Genomic DNA, 18460 nt, shown 5'->3' with positions numbered 1-18460 from the left:
GATTACCAAATATAGGTTCAGCCCACCGGATCAGGCAACTCTCTTTTTAGCTTGCACTATTTGATTCTGAAACCTAATCGCACTATTTGGCTACAATAGTTGGATATGTAAAAGGATATTAGGCAACTAATCTATCCGAAATTTCAAATATACCATGTCATTGAACTTGATAAAAGCGAGCAATTATTAAAATAGTAGCCGGCATTCGCATATTTAGAGATGAAGAAACATGTTGACCAATCCCATCTGTAATGGCATAATGGTTACAGATAAAAAAACACATTGTCTATGCGTATGTCCAAAAACCTCCTCTTTTTAACTTTTCAACTGCAGTTGTGTTGAGCTTTATATTACAAACATGATGTCTATACGTGTGTTCAGGCCCTTGATTTCTTTTGACACTTCAATTGCAGTTGTGCTATAAGCTTTATATTACTAAAATTATCGCTTGGTAGTGGGAAGCCATGTCAAATTACGAGAAGTAAAGAATTGTTAAATGAAAAAATCTGCTTCTCATATCGGTGAAAGCTCCAATCTGGCAGATTGGTATAGTCACATTTTTGTATCCAATTTTACCGATCATTGGCACTAAGGGATGTCTCAACGTGTCTTTTAATAGTGACTTCATTGTTTTTATCATCTGTAGATTCTGATAGTTGCTCATCGATCTCTAGCTTTGGTTCATTATCTTCTTGCTTTCCTCCATGAGAAAGATGATGCAAAGTCTCATTAATCTTCGTAACACCCTTTTCCATGGGTTCCACAGCTTGTGATACAGTTATTATCACATCATGAACAACCTGCAAACGAAAATGAAACGAAATAATTTTTTTTAGTCTAGTCCCTCATTTGGAAGGAGAATTCACATTTATAGCAGTTTTCGAAAAATAAATTTGGGGTATTCGAAAAGGACTTTTAAGCAGAGCTTACATGTTCGCCACCTCCAAAAACAATATCTTGGACACTTTCTTTCAAACTTGTTCCCTGACCCTCAACTTCAGTCTTTGACACTTGTATAACATCACGCCCTTCCTTATCAGCAGTTTTATCGAAGCCTTTTCCAGTTTCGACAGTCGTTGAGGTGGACTGTAGTGTTAAACTTCCATGGTTGTTCTCGGCTGTGTGACAATATGGTTCTACAGGAAAGACAAAAATATGGGCCACTGCAGCAAAAGCCATCTGAAATAAAATACATGAATTATATGGTTATCAAAATATGTTAATATACTTAAAACACATTTCAGTGTCGTGAACTTTTCAACAGATTATGTATCAGACACTAATCATCCATAAATTTGAAAGAATATAATGCTATCACGCGAACAATTGATGCTTTCTTCGACAAACATCCTAGATTAGGTTTTCATAAAGCCTTAATGAGTCAATAGAATCCGAGAGAGTTTCTCAGTATCCTACGTCAGATGCTACATTTTCCTGCTCTTTTACAGGACCATATTGTACAAGAGAAGAAAAGCTTTCCCTCCTAGAAACAAACAGGTGATAATCCTTGTATAGATTCACCTAGGACTTGTTCAGGAAAAGTTGACAGCATTTAAGTTTTACTGAACGTTGGTCGTACGTTAGTTGTTTGTCAAGAGGTGCTTGCTAAATAGTTGGCTATTCTAGATGTTTTTTTAGATTCAGTTGAGAATCCCATTGTATAAATTACATCTGTTCAATTAATTTCAATATTCAGTTTGTGTCTATAGACTATTGATGATCTGCACACAATCATTGAAGAGTTGATGTTAATTTGATAACTACAGATCCCAAGAATGAGAAGAAACTTGTGAAGATAAGATAAATTTATTAGTGTCCAACAAGAGACCACAAAAAGGGTCTAAGGGACTGAATGCATGCAACAAGCAACAGCTAGCAAGAACACCACACAGTATCCAAGGAAAGAATGTCATGTCCCGAAATTTTAATGTAATTTTTTAATTAAATTAATTAATTAACTGGTCCTAGAATTTAAATCATATAAGGACCTTTAATTAGTTACTTTAATTAATTAATATGGGGCCCCAACTAATATTTGTATTTGTAGTTCCGATTGATATAATATATCTCAGACCTATTTTATTTTAGTTTCCGTTGGTAAGTGTTGCCATCGGCTATCTTCGTACACCTTTGAAAAGGTTTTCCCCGACGGGTATTTAAGCACGGTCTGTAGGTAGTCATAGATATGCATTCCAATTATTTATTTTGTACTACGAATTCTCGTTGGGATTCTCTATTGTTCACCATTTTGGAAGTGAAAGGCCTTGCCTATTTAGTTTGTCTAGTTTCAATGGGATTCAACCCTCACCCTATTCCATCGCCTATAACACTTCGCTTAGATCTGGCAAATCGGAGCACAATCTTTGTAGCTGATGCATATATATATCTGGAATTGTATTGAATCATTTATTCTATCATTTTATAGCATATTTGGTGAGTGTGTTGTCTTGATATCCACATTTCGGAAGGCCTCAAGTTCAATCATACAACCTCACAAGCATACCGTACGACCTCCCAAGTGTAGCCAAATGGCCTTTAGGCATACTGTACGGCTTCCATCTCTATTGTATGACTTCATCCATTGTTGCTCCCCATACCTATCTACTTCCTCAGATACCGTACGGTCCTCTAGCTTTATTGTACGAACTTCTTACCTTCCCATAGAGTGACCAAGGTAAACAATAGAAGATTTGTACACCATCTGCTTCAGCAATTGCCTACCATACGACCTCCTTGCAACCCCATCTGTACGGATGTTTAGCATTCTGGAACTCATTATTAGGCACTCAGGGTGAATAGATCATTACACTCTACTGTATGACCATCAAGATAATACCGTACTACCTGAAGCACTATCCACCCGAAGCACTGACTTGAAGCAGTGACCTGAAATATTTGACCCGAAGCACTGACCTGGAGCACTAGCCACCCAAAGCACTAACCCAAAGCACTGGCCACCCAACGCACTGACCCGAAGCATTGACCTCTCGAAGCACTAAGGGATACTACTTGGAGCACACAACCGGACTACGTGAAGCACATGACAAGAATACCTAAAGAATACTATGGGACTTCATAAGGAAACTCTAGAACAAAACATTACAGTGGTATCAGAGTAGAAACCATTCGGGAACATTACCGAAACTGTTCGGGAGCATCTCCGAAATTTTTGGGAACATTACTGAAACCGTGTGGAACATTATAGTGGTATCAGAGCAGAAACCATTCAGGCACATTACCAAAACCGTTCAGGAGCATCTTCAAAACTTTTGAGAACATTACCAAAACCGTGCAGAACATTACTGTGGTATCAGACTTGGTGATCTTGCCATCTTGCTGGGATGATTGATAGATTTTGGTACTTGGATCACGCTATGGCCCTGAACAGCGATGGAGAGTGGTGGTTGAAGGCACTACAAAGGATTGGCAAAGAGCTTAGTGAGGATGTTGATCCTCCATTAGATATATTGGAAGTTTGTTTGTGTCAGGTGAACCAATTACCTTCAAAATTTATACAAAGAATCCTCTCGCCGATTAAGAAGACCTTAAGTCAACCTAGGGTTTTGAGACATCAAGACAAGGATAAAAGATTGGCAGTTGTAGCTTGTCTCAGTGAGGTCTTGAGAATTTCTGCTCCTAAAGCATTGTATGATGATAACACTATGATAGAGATATTGCAATTGATAGTTGACAACTTTCAAAGTCTTAATGATTTTAGTTGTGACCCTTTTGGTAGGAGATCTAAATATTGGAGAATTGTGAAAATGTCAAAGTAACCTTCTCTTAGATCTCGAATTGCAAAATTTGGTCTATGATATGTTTCATCACTTCTTGATCACCATCAAGGAAAATCATGATACTAAGATTTCAGTTACTATGGAGAGTTTTATGATTTCGTGCATTGAAGAGATGCATGAAATATCCCAACCCATCACATCTATGTTAAGGGCTGTTTGTAATCTAGAATGTATTCCCTCTATAACAACATATAGATTGGTTAGTAATGTTTCCAAGCATTGTGAAGAAAAACAAATATCTCATTTGCACAAGTGGGAGAAAATGACTGACAATGATAAGGGTGATGCTTTACATGAGGAGAATGAAGGCATGATCACAGGGTCGCTCCAGGAGGATTTGCTAAATCTTTCTACTACACCAACATGGAGAGAACACCAAAAAAATGAAGAGGTTGCTTGCACGGATCTTGTGAAGACATGGACAGATCAACTTGTGCCCATCACTGAAGTGGTGCCCAAGGTTGTGCCTGTCACCAAGGCACTATCCATTGAGGAAGTTCCATCGATTGCCAAAGTTGTGTCCATTATAGAAGCTGTGTCTGATGTCGAGGCTCTGTGGCTATCACCGAAGCTATGTCCATCATCGTGGTCTTGTTCGTTGCTGAGGTTGTATGTCTGTCATCGTCATTGTGTCTGTCACCCTCATGTCAATCATCATCATGTTCATCACCGACGTCGAGTTCGTGTCCATCATCGAGTTTGTGTCTATCACCATCGTCGTATCTATCACTATCGTGTCCATCACTGACGGCGAGTCTGTATCCGTTGTCGAGTTCGTGTCTATCATCGTTGTTGTGTCTGTCACCATCATGTCCATGTCCATCATCGACATCGAGTCCATGTCCATTGTCGAGTTCGTGTCCGTCATCGTCGTCGTATCTGTCACTGTCATGTCCATCACCAACACCGAGCCAGTGTTCGTCGTCAAGTTTGTCACTGTCGTGTCCATCACCGACACTAAGTTTGTGTCCGTCGTCAAGTTCATGTCCGTCACCGTCATTGTGTCTGTTGCCATCGCGTCCATCACCATCATGTCCATTACCAACGTCAAGTTCATGTTTGTCGTCAAGTTTCTATCCGTCACCGATGCCAAGTCCATCGCCGAGTTTGTGTCAGTCACCGTTGTCGTGTCTGTCGTCGTCGTGTCCATCACCAATGATGAGTTCGTGTCCGTTGTCAAGTTTGTGTCCGTTACCTCGTGTCCATCACCAACGCCAAGTTTGTATACCTCATCGAGTTTGTATCCGTCACCGACACCGAATTTGTGTCCATCGTTGAGTTCGTGTTCATCACCGTTGCTATATCCGTCATCGTCATTGTGTCCGTTATCACCGCCACCTTGTCCATTGCCATGTTCGAAACTATCGTCATCGTCATGTATGTCATCTTCATTGTATCCATTGTCGTCACTGCAACTGTATCTATTGCCAAGTCCATCATCATGTTCGTTACTGTCGTTGCGTCTGTCAATGTCATTGTGTTTTCCATCGACATCAAGTTTGTATCTGTTGTCAAGGGTGTATCCATCGCTGTAGTTGTATCCATCAACAACGTCATGGCTATCTCTATCATCATTGTGTGTCCATCATCATGGCTACATCGGTCGCAATAGCTACGTTTGTCTCCATTGAGACATTGCTCATTGTCGAGGCTCTATCCATCATTGAGGCTTCAATCGAGGTTCTGCATGCCATTGAGGTTTTATCTGTAGCTAAAATTTTGTTTGCCATCGAGGTACTCTCTGTTGAGGTTTTTCCTGCCGAGGTTCCCTTTACTAAAGTACTCTTTGCTGAGGCTCCCATCATTGTGACACCCTTCACCAAAGCTCATGTCGCTAAGGTTCTCATAGTCGAGCCCCCCTTTGTCGACATTCTCACTACTAAAGCTCTCTTCATCAAGGTTTCATCCGTCAGGAATATGATAGTGATTGTTGTGGCTATGTTAGTGGGTAAGTTTGTGCCCGCATCAGTGTTTGTGTGTATGACCATACCCAAAGAGATTTTTGAACATAATGACATAAAAGATTTCATCAATTTGTCTCATTGGGATCTTGGTGAATGCTACAACAATGTTTATATTAGAGTGACACAATTAATGCTTAATGACATTGGGGTGCAAGTGAGGTTTGATGACAATTCACTCATTTTGCCTGCGTGTTTGGTTTGGGATCTTGGTGACTCAGGATATGATAATATTTATATCAGAGTGGCACAACGAAAGTTTGATAGCAATGTGGTGCTGTGGAGGATTGATATCATTTCACTTGTCTTGCCTATGCATTTGATTTGGGAACTTGGAGCTATTGGTGTTTCGTCAGATGATAGATTGCATGAGGGCAAGCAATCTTTGGCCAGCGAGGATTTGTCATGTCCCAAAATTTTAATGTAATTTTTAAATTAAATTAATTAATTAGCTAGTCCCAGAATTTAAATAATATAACGACCTTTAATTAGTTACTTTAATTAATTAATATGGGGCCTCAGTTAATATTTGTATTGGTGGTTCCGATTGATTTAATATATCTCGGACCTATTTTTTATTTTAGTTTCTATTGGTAAGTGTTGCCGTCGGCTATCTTTGTACACCCCTATGGGTATTTAAGCATAGCTTGTAGGTAGCCGTAGATATGCATTCTGATTATTTTCCATTGGGATTCTCTGCTTGCCATTTCGGAAGTAAAAAACATTCCCTATTTGGTTTGTCTGATTTTGGTGGGATTCAACCCTCACCCTATTCCGTCACCTGTAACACTTCGCTCAAATCTAGCAAATCGGAGCACAATCTTTGTAGCTGATACATAAATATATCTGAAATTGTATTGAATCATTTATTCTATCATTTTATAGCATGTTTGGTGAGTGTGTTGTCTTGATATCAAATATAGTTCGATCTCCACATTTCGGAAGGCCTCAAGTTCAATCATTCAACCTCACAAGCATACCGTATGACCTCCATCTCTACCGTACGGCTTCATCCACTGCTGCTCCCTGTACCTATCTGCTTCCTCACATACCGTATGGTCCTCTAGCTATACCGTATAGACTTCTTGCCTTCCCGTACGGTCACCAAGGTAAACAACAGAAGATCCGTAAACCATTTGCTTCAATAATTACCTATTGTACACCTTCCCCAAACATCGTACAGTCGTACTTCCTATTGTACGACCTTCTTGCAACCTTGTCTGTACAGACATTTAGCATTCTAGAACTCGCTATCAGGCACTTAGGGTGAACAGATCATTACAGTCTATTGTACGACCATCAAGATAACACTGTACTACCCGAAGCACTAGCCACCCGAAGCACTGACCTAAAGCAGTGACCCAATGCATTGACCCGAAGCACTGACTTGAAGCACTTGCCAGCCGAAGCACTGACCCAAAGTTTTGACCTGAAGCGCTGGCCACCTAGAGCACTAACCCAAAGCATTGACCTGAAGCACTGGCCACCTGAACCATTGAGAAGTACTGTAGGAGTTGGAGTACTGCTACCAAGTGTAACATCTACGAGGCCTCACCGACCTGGAAATTGAAGAAGACAATAAAAGTCAATTAAGGACCAAAAATTGCAGTGAGTCAAACTCAAAACATAACATTGCAGCAAAGGACAAGCGATGATCGTGATTTATGTGCAAGGGCCACAATCAAGGTCATAACTGTTAATGTTTTAGCGTCAGTGTAATGTCCCCTTTTCTGAAGTGGATTTTAATAATAATATAGTTAAATATAAGATAATAAATTAGTAATAAATAAATATATAATGTACTAAATCAATATTATCATTATAATAATCTAAATTATATAATGATAATATTACTATGATAAATGTTATAAAATATTTCATCAAAAATGTGTTTATGTTAAATATAATAATTATTAAACATAAAACATCTAATACAAATTATTAATTATAGTAATATATATATGAAAGTGATATGTTAATGGAAAGCAACCTAACTTTTAAAATAAATAATTATAATAAAAGTAATATTCAACTATTAGAACTATAACATGAATATGAAATATATGCCTATATTTAGTCATATATATTTAATATTAAAACTATTATGAACAATCTAAAATATATATTAGACATAATAATAATATTCTACTAAATTATATATATTATAATTGAATTTAAAATATAAAATATAAAATAATACTTTGCAATCAAAGTACAAAATCATATAAATAATAATTTAAATAAATAAAATTAATATTAACAAATTCAAAATTACAATAAGAAAATGAATGATGTTCATACTAAATAATGTATATAATACTCATACACTAAAAATGTTTCAATAAGCTACATAATTAAAACTAATAACTTTCATCACTTAAGTCACGAGATTGATAATAAGAGTTTCTTTGAAAGGTCGCCTCCCTTTCTACATTTAGAAAACATATGAATGGAATGAGTCAACACTGGAGAAAGGGATACGGATTGGAGCAACATAATTAATGCCACATAAACTCTTGCACACTAATTGGTAAGCGATCTTCATGCTCTTTCAACTCATGTTGGTAAAAGGAAGAAACCAAATTTCAAAAGAAAAAGAAGGCATGTAGATTACTCTAAGATGCAATGTTTTAGATGTGACAACTATGGCCACTCTGTCTCTAAATGTCCTGATAGATTGAAACATCAAGCAGCTTTCGCCAAAGTCAGTGATTATGATATAGTGTCAGAGAAACAACCATTCTAAAAGGAACTTCTAAGTATCCTTAACATGAGTGAAATATTAAATTAAGAGGGAGTTCTTTATTATATTCATGTAATGTAAATAAATGTTAAATACATCTCAAAAGTAAATTTAGTTGTTATAATTCTAAGATAGAGTCTTAGAATATGAAATAAATTACTATACTTTTATATGTAATATTTGCTTCTCATGTAAGCTATGTGCTTTAACCTTTCTGGTTTGAAATGTACTACAGAAAGAGGGAATTAAATGAGAAGTCCTATTTATCATTCAAAGGGAGAAGACTGAGGATGATATTTTGTTAACCTCAGTAAATCTGATCTTATTGATTGAGAGAGAGTAAACCATGTTGAGATGGTTTCCCTTATGATCATAAGTTATCATAGTCATGAGGACTATGACCATGTGACTTTTATATGGGCCTATCCCCTATGTACATCATGAGGAAGTGACGACTTCCAAATGATCATCACTTGTATTTGGGAGAAATTGTTGTAAGGTGACGATCTTACAATCAACTTGTACTATGAGATTAAATAAATTGAGTAAATGGTGAATGTCCTATATCTCAACATTTTGGGAGGCCATTACTCTTAGAGTACTTGGTGAATATCATTGATATTTTGGGAGGCCAATACTCTTGATATCAAATGTGATATCTAAAACATTTTGAGTAAGTGGTGAATATCATTGATATTCTGGGAGGCCAATACTCTTGATATCAAATGTGATATCTAAAACATTTTGAGTAAGTGGTAAATATCATTGATATTCTGGGAGGCCAATACTCTTGATATCAAATGTGATATCTAAACGTTTTGAGTAAGTGGTGAATATCTTTAATATTTTGGGAGATCAATACTCTTGATATCAAATGTGATATCTAAACTTTGTTTTGAGTACTTGAGGAATATCGAATGTCAATATTTTGGGAGATCAAGACTCTTGATATCAAATATGATATCTTACCCTAGTTTGAGTAATTAATGAATATCATATGTTGATATTCTGGAGATTAATACTCTTGAGATTATATGTGTCATGGACATCTCTAGACATTGCTTAAGTGCAAGTAGAGATCATAGGATATACTTTATATTGTTCAGAGATTTTAATACATATTATGTTGATTGCATGATGATTCTGATTCTAATCTTTTGATGTTTCACTTCGCCCTTGCTAAAGAGGGAGTGTTAATGTTTTAGCATCAGAAGAAGTAAAACATGGATTATTTATTATATTGTGATCGGGCTCCATTTGTTATTGGCAAATATATATTATTCATGTCTCATTACATGTTATCGAACTAATGGTTGTCAGGTTTATAATTAAGCATGTTTTGTTTGTTATGAAGTAACATGCCTCCCAAGAGGCATGCCTCTACGTGGCCTTTGGGCCACGTAGAGACATGACTCTTTGGAGTCATGTCCTCTTGCAACCATATTAATATGCCATTCTAATTGCAGCGAAGAATATCAATTTACGGCAAGAGGAAGATTCAGAGTTGAATTCAATCATGCTCATGTGATTCTGAAGAAGCATGGAGTTTCCAGCAGATATGGTTATCTGCATTAGTGCATGGTTTGGAATCCTGGAGTTGTGAATTGCTTAAAGGACAATCAAATTTTGGGTGGCGAGGATTGTAATGTTCCCAATTTTAATTAATTTGGGCCCAAGTTATTAATGTTTGTATTTAAGGGTTCCGATTGATTTAGTATATCTCAGAACTATTTTTTATTTTTTTTCTGTAGTTTGTGTTGTCGTCGACTATCTTTGTACACCCTTGGAAAGTTTCCCGATGGGTATTTAAGCACGGCTGTAGGTATGCTTTGGATTATATTTTCTCTGCACTGTGGATTCTTGTTGGAGTTCGGAATTGTTTGCCATTTCGGAAGTGAAAAATCTTTCCTATTTGGCTCGTGCGGTTTTGGTGGGATTCAACCCTCACCCTATTCCGTTGTTGCATGCATTACTTGGATTGCATTTGGCAAGTTGGAGTATCTTTGGTAATTATTATTTGCATCTAAGTCTCTGTTATTGTGGATTTTTCTATGGTGTACTGTGTATGAACCACGATTACATTGTGTTGGATTCTGGTTCCTATCCCCCTTTTCTCTGTACTGTCCTTCCTTATAGCTTTCATCGTACATACACCTCAACTTACCCATCATTCCATATTGAGATACGTCTTTTGCATCACCGTGCGACCCTACTACAATCACTGTATGGTTTGCTTCAAGACACCGTACGACTATCTCTAATCCACCATACGGCTTTGTTTCACTCCAATTCAGGCCGCACAACACGAGTAGTGGCCGTGCAGTAGTTGCATAGCATGGGTAGTGGATGCACAACACAGGCAGTAGTCGCACAACATAGGAAGTGGTCACGCAGCACAGGTAGTAGTCGCGTAGCACAAGCTGTGACCGCTCAGCACAGAAGCATCTTCGAAACCGTTCGAGAAAGTGGCTGTGCAGCATAAGTAGCGGTCACGCAGCACAGGTAGTAGTCACGCAGCACGGGAAAGTGGTCGTGCAACACGGGAGCATTTCAAAAACTGTTCGGGAACATTACAGTGGTACCAGTGCTACGCGGGAGCATCTCCGGAACCGTTTGGGAAAGTGGCCGCATAGCACGGGCTATGACTGTGTAGCACGAGAGCATCTCCGAAATCGTTCTGAAAAGTGGCCACGCAGAATAGGCATTAATCACGCAGTACGGGTAGTGGCTGTGTAGCATGGGTAGTAGTTGCGTAGCACAGGTAGTGGTCGCGCAACATGGGTAGTAGTCGCGTAGCACGGGCTGTGACCGTGCAGCATGAGAGCATCTTCGAAACTGTTCGGGAAAGTGGCCGCATAGCACGGGTAGTGGCCACGCAGCACAAACAGTAGTCACACAACACAGGTAGTGGCCGTGCAGCACGGGTAGTAGTCGCGCAGTATGGGCGCATCTTTGGAGCCATTCAGGAAAGTGGCTGTGCAATACGGGTAGTGGCCGCACAACACGGGTAGTAGTCGCGTAGCACGAGAAAGTGACCGCGCAACACTAGAGCATCTCTGAAAATATTCGGGAACATTACAGTGGTATTAGAGCTGGTGATTCTGCCAGCCTATTGGGAGAATTGAGAACTTTGACTTAGATTACACTATGGCTTAGTTTCCATCTGATTGGAGGGCACATCTGTTAGTTGAATACTCCAAGAATACTTTTGCGTGCCAATTGTTGGATGGTCAAGTGCAGGATGGTAGATTTGCAAGGTGGTTGGCGATGTCATTTACCACAAAGACAGAATCTATTTGGTACCCAAATCAAAGATGAAGGAAATGATTATGGAAGAAGGTACTTGCACAAATAACATTAACCTAATGCTCGACGATCAACTTGATGGAACTTTGGGTTTTACCAGTGATCCTCCAAATAAGCAATCTCTATCGGTAGTTGTTCAGCCTCGTGGTGATGTGGATTCGATCGTGGATTATTTGCAGGAGCAATCTTTACAGTTGGCTGATTATGAAATCTATTCCCCAGTGGCAATCATGATACATTACAAAAATGAATTTCAAGTCTAGGATCTTGGTGACTTAGGACATAACATTATTTATATCAAAATGGCATAGTAGAGCTTGAATGGTGATCTACTCATCTCAATTGAATCCAATTATGCACATGTGATCCTGAAGAAGCATGGAGTTTTCAGCAATCTGCATTCGTGCGTGGTTTGGGATCCTGGAGTTTGTGTATTGCTTGAGGACAAGCAATCTTTGGCTGGTGAGGATTTGTAATGTCCCCAATTTTATTTTTTATGTAATAATTAAATTAATTAATTAACTGGTCCCAGAATTTAAATAATATAATAAAAGGACCTTTAATTAATTAATATGGGCCCAAGTTAATATTTGTACTTGTAGTTCTGATTGATTTAATATATCTCAAACCTATTTTAATTTTAGTGTTGCTGTTGGCTATCTTTGTACACCCTCGGAAAGGTTTCCCCGATGGGTATTTAAGCACAGCTTGTAGGTAGTAGTAGGTATACTTTGGATTATATTTTCTCTGTACTGCGGATTCCTGTTGGAGTTCCAAATTGTTCGCCATTTCGGAAGTGAAAGATCTTCCCTATTTAGCTCATGCGATTTCGGTGGGATTCAACCCTCACCCTATTCCGCTGTTGCATATATTACTTGAATCGGATCTGGCAAGTTGGAGTATCTTTATTAATTATTATTCACATCTAAGTCTTTGTTATTGTTGATTTTTCTATGGTGTACTGTGTATGAACCACGATTACATTTTGTGTTGGATTTTGGTTCCTATCCCCCTTTCTCCGTACTATCCTTCCTCACAACTTTCACCGTACATACACCTCGACTTACCCATCATTCGGTACCGAGATACATCTTTGCATCACCACACGGCCCTACTAAGCCACCGTACGGTTTGCTTCAAGACACCGTACGACCATCTCTAATCCACCATACGGCTTGCTCTAATTCAACCGTACGTCCTTCTTGGCACAACGAAGTGAAAGATCTTCCTTATTTAGCTCGTGCAGTTTCGGTGGGATTCAACCCTCACCCTATTCCGTTGTTGCATGTATTACTTGGATCGGATTTGGCAAGTTGGAGTATCTTTGGTAATTATTGTTCACATCTAAGTCTTTGTTATTGTGGATTTTTCTATGGTGTACTGTGTATGAACCACGATTACATTTTGTGTTGAATTTTGGTTCCTATCCCCCTTTCTCCGTACTATCCTTCCTCACAACTTTCATCGTACATACACCTCAACTTACCCATCATTCGGTACCAAGATATGTCTTTGCATCACTGTACGACCCTACTAAGTCACCGTACGGTCTACTTCAAGACATCGTACGACCATCTCTAATCCACTGTACAGCTTGCTCTAATTCAACCGTATGTCCTTCTTGGCACAATGTACGACATTCTAAATTTCAATTGTACGACTTTGTTTGACTCCTCCAATTCAGGCTACGCAGCACGGATAGTGGCCGCGTAGCATGGGCAGTAGTCGCGCAGCACAGGTAGTGGTCGCACAACACGGGTAGTAGTCGCACAGCACGGGTTGTGACCGCGCAGCACGAGAGCATTTTCGGAACCGTTCGAAAAAGTGGCCGCGCAGCATGGGTAGTGGCCATGCAACACGGGCAGTAGTCGCATAGCACGAGTAGTGGCCACGCAGCACGGGTAGTAGTCGCGCAGCATGGGTTGTGATTGCGTAGCATGGGAGCATCTCTGGAACCGTTCGGGAAAGTGGTCGCACATCACGAGTAGTAGTCACGTAACAAGGGTAGTGGCTGTGCAACACAGGTAGTAGTCGCGCAGCATGGGAGCATCTCCGGAATTGTTCAGGAAAGTGGCCGCGCAGCACAGGTAGTAGTCATGCAGCACAGGAAAGTGACCGTGCAGCTTGAGAGCATCTTCGAAACTATTCGAGTACATTACAACCAGCTCCTGAACCACTTTGCATAAAGGACCCATCAAAGAATATCTTCCATGTTCTTTAATTCATATACATGATGTGCTCATCTGTGAAATCAACTTGAATAGTTGCATCATCTTGTAGTGGGAAATCAGCTAATTGATCTGCTATGGCTTGTCCTTTGATTGGTTTACGCTCAATGTACTCTATGTCAAACTCGAAAGGATCATCATCCATTTAGCAAGTCTACTTGTAAGGGCAGCCTTACTTAGAAAGTATTTGAGTGGATCTATTTTTGCTATGAGGTGTATAGTGTACACAAGCATATAATGTCGCAACTTTTGGAAAGCAAACACAACTGCAAAGCAAGCTTTCTCAATACTAGTGTAATAAACCTCATATGAAACAAGAGTATGATTAATGTAATATATTGCTCTTTCTTTTCCATGTTCATCAAGTTGAGCCAATAATGCCCCCAAGGTAGATTTTGTTGCTGAAATGTATAGGATAAGTGGTTTCCTTGGGATAAGAGGCATTAAAATAGGAGGATTTGCCAAATATTTTTTGGTCTGATCCATGCTCTTTTGACATTCATCATTCCATATACATTTGACTCCTTTATGTAAGTTCCTGTTGAAAGGTTGAGCTCTATCTGCCAATTGTGAAATAAACTTCCTAATAGATTGAAGATGTCCTTGAAGACTCCTCATTTGACTAATGTTTTTAGGAGGTGGCATATCCATAATTGCTTGAACTTTTTCATAGTCCACCTCTATTCACTTTGCTGAAATAATGAATCCTAGTAATTTTCCAGAGGTGACTCCAAATGCACACTTTTTAGGATTTAACCTTAGTTGAAATTGTTCCATGCAATCTAGAATGACTTCTAAATCATCTAAGTGTGTATCTCTTTTCTTAAACTTGGCCAAGGTATCATCCACATAATCTTCCATGCTTTTATGCATCATATCATGAAAAATAGTTGTCATAGCTCGTTGATAGGAAGCTCCTGCGTTTTTTAATCCAAAAGGCATAACGTTCTAACAATAGGTACCCCATGCACAAGTAAATGCAGTCTTTTCTTGATCTTTGGGAGCCATCTTAATCAGATTATATCCGAAAAAACCATCCATTAAGAAATAAATCTCATAACCCGCAGTCATATCCACTATCATGTCTATATTAGGAAGTGAAAAATCATCCTTTGGGCATGGTTTATTAACATCTCTAATATCTGTGCAAACTCGAATGGTTTTGCCATGTTTTGGAATTGGTACAATGTTTGATATCCATTCCGCATAGTCAATAGCTTTTATGAATTTTGCACCATGGAGTTTCTTTATTTCTGCCTTGACTAAGAGAGCTATGTGAGGATGCATTTTTCTCAATTTTTGGTTAACTGGTTTAAAACCTGGAGCTATGGATAAGTGATGCATAATAAGATTAGTGTCCAACCTTGGCATATCTGAATAAGTCCATGCAAAATTAATCTTCTTTTCTCGTAAGAACTTAGTATAGGCTTATTTTTTTGTGATGTCAAAGAATGAGCCAAATGTACCATTTGTAGAGCTTCATCCGTACCCAAATTGATTGCTTGTGTTGGTTCAATAAGCACTAAAGATCTATCTTGAAAATAGCTAGGGAGACAATCAAGTACCTCATCCTCAGGCATCTCAAAGAGGTTTTCACCCTTGGATACATCCTTTCTTTTTACTTTTTTTGGTTTTGACACCACCACATAGTGATTTTCTTTTAATTAAATGGGGACTTATTTTATTTAATTAAAAGGGAGATTTTCTTTTAATTAAATAAGACTTAGGATAAAATGATCAATCTTAGAAATTAAATAATCAAATTTGATCAAAGAAATTGATTTGAATTGAATTAATAAAATATTGCAAACCATTGATTCAGGAAATTGATAAATTGAATAATGGGGGCCCATAGTCTAGGCAACCTTTTTAGGGTGTATACAATGGTTATGGATCTTTTTGTTTTTTGGCATAATTCTGGCCCCTAGGGCCTTCTCAAGACTGATTTTAATCTAAGATACCAGTGCGTGCATGTTTTACTCGGATGTTGGTGCAATTGCGCAGAGGTGTTTGGATGCGTGGGGGAGGTGGGTAGGAAGCACAGAGTTTTCCTGCAGGTTCTCACAGGATGCTTGGGAAAGCATCCGTGAAGCATCCACGTGAATTCACAGAGCATCCACGATTTTTAGGCGCCGAGTCACTTAAGTAACACAGTATAGCATGTGTTTTTTTGTTTTTTTATTATATTTTGTCTCCTTTTTGCTCCAAAACCCTAAAACGGTCCTAATATAGGCCATTCATTGCTCATTCCTCTCATCTTGTTTGCAGCTAGGCTCTCTTCTCATTTGGTTCAAATGAACTTGCAAGTGTTGTAGCAGAAGGAGATGATGAGAATGTGGATCTTTTTGAGAATCCTTATGATTGTGATTGACTGAATTTGATTTGTGAATCTTGAGCTTTGACTCTTGATTAATCAACATTGAACCATGAACTATGTTTTGATTTTGTAATTCTAATTGCATTAGAATCTTGAACTTAAGTAATTTACTAATTAGACATTACTATTATTTCAATTTGAATATGCTAATTGCTACAGAATGGTTTATTTTTGTATGTTTCTTATATTTCTTTGCATACATAAATTTATATATATATATATATTTAAAAAAAAAATTTAAAAAAAAAAAAAAAACATATATATGGACACCCAAACGCATCCAAAATCCCCCCAAAAGAAATCTGCGCCCCACACCCACATCAACATCAGAACCAACATTAGTAACTTAGATTTTAATAGCTCTAGTGCTAAGTTTAACTGTTTATTGTTCTGCCCTGCATGGCATAAGTTGTTTATTTTCGAGTTCCTTAAGATTTTCAACTATTATAGTCCTAACTGCTTAATTTCTATCTGGTTTTATAATTGTGGTTGGTGGTTCAACTGTTTTTGGACTTTTCTTTTTTATAGAGGTAGATGTACGATGCTGCTTTCTGTCTACTTCAGTTACACTAGTTATTGTTAAATGTGCTGTTAATGGTTGCCTAGTATAATTGTCTTTATTTTTACTCTAGGTCAGCACCCTCTTTTTGCTCTTGCTTTTATCAACAATGATATATTATTAATAATTATGACCTATTCTTAATAATACATTATTATCAATAAGTATTAATTATTATTATATTAATAAATAATATATTATATAATCAATCACTTATTTTTTATTGTAATAATAATATTTAATTATAGATTTATCTGTCTATTTAATATTCTTTAATAATGTTTTTTACTTATAATCATTTAATGTGGCCTTGTTATAAAAAACTTATAGTAAGGATCAAAATCATAAAATGACTTAATGTTGTGTCTTAAATTTGTTTTTAAATCAGAGGATGTTCGAGAGACTTCATTTTTGGAATCAGTGACTTGGATTCTTCAATAGAACTCATGGCGAAGTCTCCAGCCATTTTTGAAGACTCCAAATATGCAAAAAGTTTCTAAGATGCATTTCCATCTCTGAGATGTGTCTAGAGGGGGGGAGATAGCTCTACTAGTAACTATGAAGAAAACCCATTGACAAATCTCCTCTAGTAACTAGATAGTCCAAGAAAACCCCTTACAAATATTACCCTATAGTAACTAGATAACCCAAGAAAACCCCTCAAAAGAAAATGATCCTTGGCACTGGACAATCTAGAGTGGCTTGAATCTTCTTTGGGTGAACCTTTGCTCCACCATCACCAATCACATGTCCCAAATGTGGGATTAGTTCTATTCCAAACTCAGATTTGAGATCCTCCATAAATTGGATTAGTACGTCTATAATGCTCAACACCTCATCAATGTGCTTGGGATGATCCTCCCATATTTTATTGTGTATCAAGATATCATCCAAGAATATGATTACAAACATCTATAGCTACCTATTAAAGATGTGATTCGTAAATGGCTAGAAAGCTACAAGAGCAGTAGTAAGACCAAGTACCAAAGACTCATAATGCTTGCAACCGTGTCAGAATATTGTCTTATGCATAGTTCAAAATCTCGTTCTCTGTCACTTATTGACAAGGCAAGAAAAAGATCTTGGCAAATATCAAATACAAATTGGTAACTTCTTGGGAAATATCAATAATTTTTAAAATGACTTAAATTTAATTAGAAATACATTTGTTTTGCAAAATTCAATAATGAGTCAATAAATGAGTAAACAAACCAAACAAGATGATCTAGATGTATATAAATGCAATGTGTAACAAAATCACATCATCATGTAGAATGCCGATGGTTGGCAACCATAGTTAGAGACTTTGAACTTTGAAGAAAACTAAAATAGAAAATTGTCTTTGTAAAAAGATAAGCCAATACAAATGTCAACTACAATATGAAACTAGTTTACATCTTCCTCTTCCCCTTCCCAATAACTCTAGTAAAAACTATGGGAGGGTGTGAAGCTCTAGCAATCTACTATGGGTGTGACTCAATATCCATCC

General features: G+C 37.8%; 1 protein-coding gene across 1 annotated transcript in view; it reads right to left on the bottom strand.

Moving 5' to 3' along the window:
- Positions 1-183: 183 nt before the first annotated feature.
- Positions 184-18460, bottom strand: part of LOC149573025 (organic solute transporter ostalpha protein (DUF300)) — a 290493-nt gene continuing 272216 nt past the window's right edge. Inside the window, exons 8-9 of the mRNA XM_089814171.1 lie at positions 931-1179; positions 184-800 (exon numbers count right to left, since the gene is read on the bottom strand). Coding sequence (XP_089670297.1) covers positions 573-800; positions 931-1179 — 477 coding nt within the window. The 3' untranslated portion in view covers positions 184-572. The remainder of the gene's footprint in view (positions 801-930; positions 1180-18460) is intronic.

Source organism: Cupressus sempervirens, chromosome 2, assembly GCF_028749045.1.
Source record: "Cupressus sempervirens isolate cs-2001-9-10 chromosome 2, ASM2874904v1, whole genome shotgun sequence".
Taxonomy (NCBI): domain Eukaryota; kingdom Viridiplantae; phylum Streptophyta; class Pinopsida; order Cupressales; family Cupressaceae; genus Cupressus; species Cupressus sempervirens.
This window is presented reverse-complemented; position numbering and strand designations above follow the sequence as displayed.